Source organism: Myotis lucifugus, unplaced genomic scaffold (assembly GCF_000147115.1).
Source record: "Myotis lucifugus unplaced genomic scaffold, Myoluc2.0 scaffold_771, whole genome shotgun sequence".
NCBI classification, from domain to species: Eukaryota; Metazoa; Chordata; class Mammalia; order Chiroptera; family Vespertilionidae; genus Myotis; species Myotis lucifugus.
Window position 1 is genome coordinate 124,197 of NW_005871819.1, and position 9,876 is coordinate 134,072.

Consider the following 9,876-nt stretch of genomic DNA (forward strand, 5'->3'; position numbering starts at 1 on the left):
CAGCCGAAACCGGTTTGGCTCAGTGGATAGAGCGTCGGCTGCGGACTGAAAGGTCCCAGGTTCGATTCCGGTCAAAGGGCATGTACCTGGGTTGCGGGCACATCCCCAGTGGGAGATGTGCAGGAGGCAGCTGATCGATGTTTCTCTCTCATCGATGTTTCTAACTCTCTATTACTCTCTGTAAAAATCAATAAAATATATATTTTAAAAAAATAAAAAATAAATAAATAAATAAATTTTAAAAAAAAGGAACCAGGCCTCAGACATCACTGGGAAAAACAGTCATGGATACGATCCCCAGGGAGGCAATTGGGCAATATCCATCAAATTACTTTGGCCAGCAATTCCACTTCAAGGAGTTATGTGAGTGACACAGATGAAGGAAATAATAGATGAACCATGTCATTCTCTACAGCCCCGCTTACAATAAATAGCAGGAGATTGGAAACAACGTAACTGCCCACCAATAAGTCACTGCACCAGAAATTACCACACGCCCACACTACGGACTCCATGGAAAAGAGCATCGGGCAGCTTCATACATGCTAGTGTGAGCCAAGCTCCAAGATATATTCTTTTTTTTTCTCACCTGAAGATATGTTTATTGATTTTTAGAGAGAGAGGAAGGGGGGGAGAGAGAGAGAGAGAAACATCGACGTGAGAGAGGAACATCGATTGGTTGTCTCCCACATAGGCCCTGACAAGGGATCAAACCCACAATGAGGTATGTTCCCTGACCAGGAATCGAACCCACAACCTTTTGCTGTATAGGATAATGCTCCAACCAACCGAGCTACCTGGACAGGGCCAAGATATATTCTTAAGTTAAAAAAAAAAAAGCAAAGCACAGAACAGTACACATATACTATACAGATGCTCCTTGACTTACGATGAACTTATGATGGGGTTACGTACAGATAAATGTCCCAGTGTAGGGTGAAAACATCAGGTCGCAAATGCATTTAATGCACATACAGAACATCATCGCTTAGCCCGGCCTATATTAAATGTGCTCGGAACACTTACATTAGCCTACAGTTGGGCAAAATCATCTAACACAAAGTCTATCTATATTATAAAAGGCCCACGGCCCTAACGCCGTAACGCTGTAATGACCAGTCACCAGGAGGTGCATTGAGCACCTCTCGGTCCCTCCCCACCAACCCCGGGAGCAGCGGCTCTCGAGGTGTGGGGGTGGGCGTGAGCTACTAGTGGTGGAGAGCTACAAGCGGCGATGGGCAGGGCGGCCAGCTGAGGCAAGCGGAAGCGAGCTACTCGAGCACGATTTCCTGCATGCTGGGCCTCTAGTCTACAATCATAAAAGCATAATATGCTAATTAGACTGGACAGCCGAATGACCTTCCAGACGAAGCCGGGGCTGCGAGGGCCCAGCCCCTTGCACAAATTTGTGCATCGGGCCTCTAGTTTTATAATAAAGTGTGCAATATCTCATGCAATTTTTTTTATGTGTATATCAAATGTTACCCCATCACAAAGTCAAAATATTGTAAGTTGAACCATCTGGTAAGTCCGGGATCATCTGTATGTGTGTGCATATATATATCATGCTCCCCTCTATGTACAAAAAGGGGGATGGTATTTATGAATGTATATATTTACCTGTATAATCAAAATCTTCTGGAAGGACACATGAGATACTGATAACAATGGTTACCTCTGGGGGTAAGGGGAGTGTCTTCTGTTCATTTTAACTTAAATTCTGTTAATATAAATCTTTATATTTTCAAACATTTTGAACCATATCATACGACTCAAATATTTAAAACAAAATAAAGATGTATATAGTTAAAAAAACAACAACACCTTACTTGTACCTTATCCATTGAGCACTCCTTCCCAAAAGTAATCACCTCTATTAATTTTTGTTTTTCCTTCCAGAGTTTCTTTACGCGCATACTCGCAAATACAAAATTAAAATCTTATTTTCCCTCTCTTAACACATAAGCCAGTATCATACCCTACCCTCCTCCATTTTGGGGGAGGGATTATTAATACATCTTGGAAATACTTCCACATCAGTACCTAATGGAATCTTCATTTAAAATTTTTTCTGTATTAACCGTAGGTATTTATATTTACCTGCACACATACACAGATATATGTGTTACAACTGCACAGAATTCTGATGTGTAGCTGTTTGTTGACTCATTTACCAGTCCCTCCCTGACTGATGCACATTGAAATGTCCTTCTTCTCATGCGAACAAGGCTGCAGTGGATAACCTTGTACATCCCTCTGTGCGCCCAGACACAGACACAGCTACACTACAAATTCCTGAGCGTGGAATGGCCAGGCCTAAGAGCAATGATGGTCTCTATATATAAAAGCCTAAGCAACCGTTCAATGGGTAGCTGTAACACACACTGACAACCAGGGGGCTTCCACCGGTAGGTTAGCTTGCTGCTGGGGTCTGGTGGATAGGGACCAGGCCTCTAGTGATAATCATAGCACCAGCAGCTCAACTCCATTGAGCGCTGAGCAGCTGGAGGGCCTTAGCATGTACGATGAACCATTCACTCCTCCCAGCAACCCCAGCTGGCTGGTTATTATTACCACCCCAGTTCCTAGAGGAGGAAACAGACACAGCGGGGCTGAGCAACCTGCCCAGGCTGCACAGCTAGCCGATGGCTGCACGGGGATTCCAACCCAGCCACTCTGATGCGCAAGGCCTCGCTCGGACAGGCTGCCCTGCCTCCGCAGCCACGGCAGTTTGCATCAATTCTGCAAAGGGTCGGGAAGAGCCTCTCTGAAGGCCCTTCTGACTGTGGGGCCACGTGACAGCAGTACCGGCTCCGACAATAGCACCAGCGATACTAATAACCACCATCAAACACGTGGCTCAGGACCCGCGAGGCGGATCTTGGGCCGGGGAAGCGCGAGCCCCACCCGCCCCGGGCCCCACCTCGATGGCGGGCAGCGTCTTGCTGGCCTCGGTGCTGCTCTCCCCGAGGATGCTGCCGGCGGAGCGGCCCTCGCACTCGTAGCGGAAGCGCATGCCGCGCTGCTTGGGCTGCTCGATGATGACCAGGTGCGGCCGCGGCCCGGAGCCCCGGGCCGAGGGCCCGAGCCCGCTCAAGGGGCAGCCCCAGGGCGGCGGCGTGGCCGGGGGCGCGGCGGGGCCCAGGGTGACGGTGCTCAGGGAGGTTGCCCCGCGAGACACCAGGCGCGTCAGCCCCTCTCCCGGGCCCGGCGGCGCCGCCTCCAGGCCGAAGCCGTTCTCCTTGATGTACTCATCGATGATCTCTGCGGGAGAAGCAAAAGCCGGTTATAAACAGAAAAGGCTTGAAGAGCCCCCTCCCCCGATCCGTGCCTCCCCCGCCTCTCCCAATCCATTCATTTCTCGTGGGCCGAATGCGGGGCCACAAAGCCAAAACACACAAAAGCCCCTGCTGTGCTCGCCAACAGCCTCCCCGCACGCCCCAGTTCTTGAAGCCAGAGACCGGGGGGCAGAGGGGGCAGTCTGGTTTCTCCTTCCCCTGCACCTGCACGTCCACTGCCCTCCCTAAGAGCACCACCACCCACCACGTGCTCAAGCTGGCAGGGTGCACATCTGTGCTAGTTGCTCATGATCCCACATCTGCAAGTCCCATGCATGAACTCCTGCCTCTTCCTCAGTTCTCTCCACCCACACCGCCTCCGTCCTGGTCCACCCTCCATGTCTTCCGTCTGAACCACCACTCCTGTTCCCCCAATCCAGTGGTTCTCAACCTTCTGGCCCTTTAAATACAGTTCCTCATGTTGTGACCCAACCATAAAATTATTTTCGTTGCTACTTCATCACTGTCATGTTGCTACTGTTATGAATCGTCATGTAAATATCTGATATGCAGGATGATCTGAGGCGACCCCTGTGAAAGGGTCGTTCGACCGCCAAAGGGGTCTCGACCCACAGGTTGAGAACTGCTGCCCCAATCTGTCCTCCACACACAGCCAGAGAGATCTCATGTTACACCCTGACAGAAGCCTCAGTGCTTCCATCTCTCTTAAAGTCAAAGTTAACACCTCCCCATATAAAACCTTCTCCAAACCCCATTCATCTCGGAAAAGCAAAACTAAAACAACCCCACACCTCTGGTGCTGGCCTAGAGCCTTGCTGTGGCCTGGCCCCTGCTGTCCTGGGCCCTCCCGCCACCCTCCTCCCCCGCCCCTTGCACCCATCCAGTCTTTTTTCTGTTGCTTGCACCCACCAAGCCTGGCCCTTTTCAGGGCAGTGTACTTGCTCCTCCATCTGCCTGTTTCACGCTTCCCCTCATCCAACCCCTACTGGCTCCTCGTCCTCTGGTCTTAGCTCAAATGCCACCACTCCAGAAAGGCCCCATCTAATGCCCTCTCTCCCTCTACCTGTTTGATTTCCTTCACAGCCCTTTGCCCAGTCTGACCTTATCTTATTCATTTACTCCTTTTTCTACTGTCTCCCCGGCTAGAGCGTCAGCCGCAGAGGGCACTTTGGTCTGTGACTGAATCCCCGGGGCCTGGAACAGCCTGGCACGTGCTCAGCACAGTGGCAGGTGCTCAGTACAACTCACTGGAGGAATGAATAGTGACACGGACGGCAGCTGACATGACAGCCTTTGCCAGGTGTCACGCACCACTGGTACCTTGGAAACACGACTGTTAAAATGTCCCAACAGGCCCCGAAGTCACACTGTGACCCTCCCCTCAGCACCCCAACAAGGAAGACCAAGCTCTCTGCTGTGAGCACTGGACTCCTCAGCCTCCCTCACACTTGCCCTGCGATACTCACCCAGTTCATCTGCGGGAGAAAGAGAAAGAGAAAGAGAAAAAGAGAAAGGTGAGGGCCAGGTAAGTGGTCAAACTTTCATTTTTAAGACAGATTCCCCACCCCATCCTTTCCTGGTACCCCCCTCTCCCCCCTCCTGGGAAACTGGGCTCTGACTCCCAGGGGTGCTAAACCTTCTCCTGGCTACCTTCTGTTTAGCTCCCAATGTTGGGGGTCCCAGGCTCAGGGTCCCCTTAAATGTCTCCCCAAAAACATTTAGGCCAGGGATTATGAAGTGTTGTTGGGAATTGGAGGAAAAGCCGAGGGTCTTATAACCAGGAGAAAAATGAACACTGAAGATTCTAAACAAAAGGTGGGGGTGCTCTCTCCCTACAGTGCACCCTAGGCCCCCAAAGGTCACTGGCTGGTGTCTGAAGATCCCAGGAGGCCGATCCTCCTCCTCCAGGCAGCCACCCACTCTGCATCATAGGCTAGTCCCCCAGCAGTGCCCACCCGCCATCCTGGATGCACCCCCACTTCCTGAGGGAGGAGGGACAGTAATGCTAGGAACCCCTTATCACCTCAGCCCTAAAGGGGCCATGGGGAAACCGAAACCAACCTCCCTTTATTCCATAGACAGGACAAGGGGAACTCCACAGGGAGTAAGTGAGCCTGGAGTCACGCAGCAAGCAAGGGCAGGCCGGGCCCGACGCCCCACCCGGGGTTGCCTGTGCTGGCCACTGGCCTCAGACACCGACCAGCCCGATGCCAGAGCTGTCCTCCTCCTCAACTCTCGGGGAGTGGCTCCTGGCAGCCAGACCTTTGCTCCTTGGAAAGCAGTATTCCTGCACCCTTTATCTCATGTAATCTGTGAAGTCAGCGGGGTGGGGAAGACACCCTCGCTTGGCAGCTGGGGACACGGAGGCTGAGAGAGAGAAAGGGACCTGCTGCAGATCACTGGCAGGACAACCTCAAGTCATCTGAACTTGGAAAAACCTTAGGCATCTATACTGAATGACCTGGGGACCCAAAGATGAGTTAGACTAGTGGTTCTCAACCTTCCTAATGCCGCGACCCTTTAATACGGTTCCTCATGTTGTGGTGACCCCCAATGTCATTGTTACAAATTGAACATAATTAAAGCATAGTGATTAATCACAAAAACAATGTGTAATTATGTGTTTTCCGATGGTCTTAGGCGACCCCTGTGAAAGGGTTGTTCGACCGCCAAAGGGGTCGCGACCCACAGGTTGAGAACCGCTGAGTTAGACTTTGTCTGAGCCCTTAAGGAGCTCCTACGCTGCAGGGGGAAACTGAGGCCCCGGGCAACAATGACCAGAGCTCCGGACGGCCTCAGTTCAAATTCTGGCTCTGTTACTTGCTTGCTATGTGTCCTTACACTCCTTACTTAATCCGTTTGTGCCTTGGTTTCCTCATCTATAAAATGGACACAATAACACCTGCCTCATCGGGCTGTTGTGAACATTAAATGAGCTAATACTACATGGGAAGCACTTGGAACTGCCACAATAGTAGGTGCTATATAAATGCTGGATAGAGCATCGGCCTGCGGACTGAAGGGTTCCCAGTTTAGTTCTGGTCAGGGGCACATGCCTGCATTGCAGGCTCGATTCCCCGTGGGGGGTGGGGGTGGGGTTGCAGGAGGCAGCCAATCAGTGATTCTCTCTCATCACTGATGTTTCTATCTCTCTCTCCCTCTCCCTTCCTCTCTGAAATCAACAAAAATATATATATATATATTTTTAAAATTATTATTTTTATTTCTTTATTGATGTCAGAGAGGAAGGGAGAAGGAGAGAGAGAGAGAGAGAAGCATCAATGATGAGAGAGAATCATGGATCAGCTGCCTCCTGCACGCCCCACACTGGGGATCGAGCCCGAAACCCAGGCATGTGCCCTTGGCCGGAATCGAACCCGGGACCCTTCAGTCTGCAGGCCGATGCTCTATCCACTGAGCCAAGCCGGCTAGGGCAACAAAAATATATTTTAAAAATAATTTTAAAAAGATAAAATAAATGCTGGCTGCTATTAAACAAGGTGTTGGGAGACGTTGTTTTATAGACTGGGTAAACCACATCCCATCTCTAGGCCTCAGTTGTATGTTTATAAAATGGGGCTGTTAGGAAGACATGCTTTCAGAGCATGTAGTGTGGGGTCACGCAGATATTGGTTTGAATCCCAGCTGTCACTCACTAGCTGTGTGGCCTGGGGCAAGTTGCTTAACCTCTCTGAGCCTCCTTCCCTATAAAATGAGATCTGAGCTCCTGTCTCAGCCGTTAACATGAGGATTTAGGATCACACAGAGAAATGTCTTAGCACAGGATCTGACCATATGAGGCCCTCCATAAAACTTAGCTAATATTATTGTTATCTAAAATCCTTTTTCAGCCAGGAAATACTGGGTTCAGCTAAAATAACACCCCACACTGCCCCCCAACCTCCCATATGGACTCGTTGCCATCCAGGGGCAGCCAGGATGGGCCACACTTGAGCAGATTTGAGAGCAGAAAGCCAGTTGTCTTCCCTGCCTCCGGGCCTTTGCACAGGCTGGTCTGTGTCAGGATTCTCTTCCTCCAGTTCTTTGCATGGCCTCTTTCTCTGCAAATGTCATCTAGATAGGTCTTCCCTGACCTATATCCAAGATAGTCCTAAGGACCCCCACTATAGTCACTTACAGTTAGGTGCCTTTGTTTTATAATTTACATTAGAATCTGACATGACCTTACGTTACAGTGATTCATATCTGTCTGCTGTAGACTGCGAGCACCATAGAGTAAGGAACATGTCTGCCCATCACCACTGCTTATACCCAGGACACTGCATGTGTCTGTCCCATCAAAATGAAGGAAATTTTCCCTCCCACTCTATCTCAATAGTTCTCCCATCCTCAGCCTTCTCTGAGATATTACTGACCCCAAGATTTCTTCATAGCCTTTATCACACTTTATAATCCCTTGTTTAATTTATTGTTTACGTGTCTGCCTCCACGTCTAGGTAGGGAATCCCATGAGGGTGGAGCCCAGGCTGTTTCAGTCACTGCTGACTCCCCAGCACGGCCCAGCACAGAGCCAGGTACCGAACAGGAACTCAATAAATATTTATTGAATGGATGACATCAGAAATTATTCTCAACTGAAACCAAAGATCTAGGTCTCAGGAAAGAAAAGTCTCAGCCTTGTTCCTGCCCAGAACCAGTGTTTGGGCAGTACCTGTCCCCAATGTCATCGCCAACCACTCACTACCACCCAAACTCACAGATCTGTTAGAGAACCCGCAGGTCCTCCTCTATGGCCAGGCCAGCATTTCTGTGTCCATCCCAAGAGAGAAGCTCAGACTCAGCCCACCAGGACCACTGAGTTTCCATGGTGACAGGACCCGTCCCTGCACTCCAAATCTCAGCATTGTAGTAAGAGAGATGCTTCATTTGGCTATGATTCTGCATTTCCTTGGGCAGCACTGAATGTTGGGTGGCACGAGCTGAGGGACCTTACAGACCAGTGGTTCTCAGCATCTCTTGGAAACTTGCTAGAAATATACTCTCAGAAGCCATCCTAGACCTACTGAATCAGAAACTCTGGAGGTGGGGCCCAACAATCTGTTTTAACAAGCTCTCAGGGTGACTCTAATGTGCATAAAGGTTTAAGAACCACTGTTATAGACTGTCTAACGATAATAATTATTATTACACCACTAACAGTTAACACTTATTGAGCGTTTACTGTACGCCAGTCACTGCTTTGGAAGTTTACCTGAATCAGCTCATTGAATCCTGTCAATCCTCCTAAAAGGGGAAGACACTGATATTATGTCCACATTACAGATGAGGAACACTGAGGCCCAGAGAGGGGAAGCGACTTGCAGCCCCAAAGCGCCGGCGTGATTATTACGCTCTGCACTGCCATGTGAATCTCTACAGAGGACTCTTCTTAGAGTGTGAACAGGTGCTTAGTTTTACCTGTCCAGCTCCTAATCACCTGGGAGGTAGGGGCATCTGGAACCCCCATCTAGACGAGAAGGGAAGGACACCACCAAGGAAAGCTGTGCCCAATGGATTCCCCCCTCCCCTGTCCTGAGTGTGCAGGTGGGCAGGAACTGTGGAGGGCTGCTCACCCGTGGTCCTGGAAACGGCCAGCGAGAGCGAGGAGAGGTCCGGGGCCCCTGCAGGAGGGAGGCAAGTCTCAGGAGGTGATGGAGATCCCTCAGAAACCTGTCAAGCTCCACCCTCTTCCTCTCCTGCCCCCTCCCTTTTCTTACCCCTCGCCCAGTCTGGCCTTGCCCCTTTCCCTAACTCGGGGGCAGGTTCCTTCGTTTCTGTCATGTCACCCCACCCTTTCATCACATTCAGGCCCGCTTCTTCTCTCCCTTAAGGTCGGGTCTCTAGGAGTCCTCAACCTCGGTTAGGAAAGCTACCGTTCCCTTCCTTCTCTCGGGGTCAGACCCTAACAATGTCAAGCCAGTCCCCTTCTTCCTTCTCAGACCCTGCCACTACTCTCCGAGGCAAGCACTCCCCATTCTTTCTTCTCTGAATCAGCCCCCACTTTTCTCTCTACTAGAGTCCAGCCCCCACCTTCGCCCCCTCGGAGTCTGCCTTCGTCCCCCTTTTCCCCCCAGGTCCCGCCCCTTACTCTGAGTAGGACCCTGCTTCCTTCTTCGTTAGGCCCCGCCCCTTCTGTGAGCCAGGCCCCTCCTTTTTGGCCATCTCGGAGTATGACCACGCCCCCTTCTCACGCTCACGGAGTCTGGCCCCGCCCCCATCCCGCAGGAGCTGGTCCCGCTCTTCCTTCTCCGAGTTGGCCCCGCCCCTCCCCTTGGAGTTGGGCCCCGCCCCCTTCTTTGCCTCAGGCTCAGGCCCCGCCCCCTCCTCACTCTGTAGTGGGACGCCTCTCTCTTACCTTGGGCCAGACTCTGTCACCATCCTCTGCCTCCTTCCTTCCCTCTAATACAGTGTCCCCCGAACCCTCACACTCTCCCCACAAAACCCCTAGACTTCTGTAGGAACCCCCAGAACCCTCGCATCACCAATCCCGCCCGACTCCTCTGCTGAATCCCGGCCCCGCTTACCCAAGGCCCCACAGCTCAGGCGCAGCGGACGGTCTGGCGACGCGGCGACTCGG

The 9,876-nt window shown here is 51.2% G+C and overlaps 1 protein-coding gene across 1 annotated transcript in view; it reads right to left on the minus strand.

Annotated features, from left to right (window-relative positions):
* Positions 1-9,876, minus strand: part of RELB (RELB proto-oncogene, NF-kB subunit) — a 34,473-nt gene that overhangs the window by 23,341 nt on the left and 1,256 nt on the right. The window contains exons 2-5 of the mRNA XM_006106137.2: positions 9,824-9,871; positions 8,873-8,920; positions 4,766-4,774; positions 2,924-3,264 (exon numbers count right to left, since the gene is read on the minus strand). Of these exons, the coding sequence (XP_006106199.1) occupies positions 2,924-3,264; positions 4,766-4,774; positions 8,873-8,920; positions 9,824-9,871 (446 nt within the window). The remainder of the gene's footprint in view (positions 1-2,923; positions 3,265-4,765; positions 4,775-8,872; positions 8,921-9,823; positions 9,872-9,876) is intronic.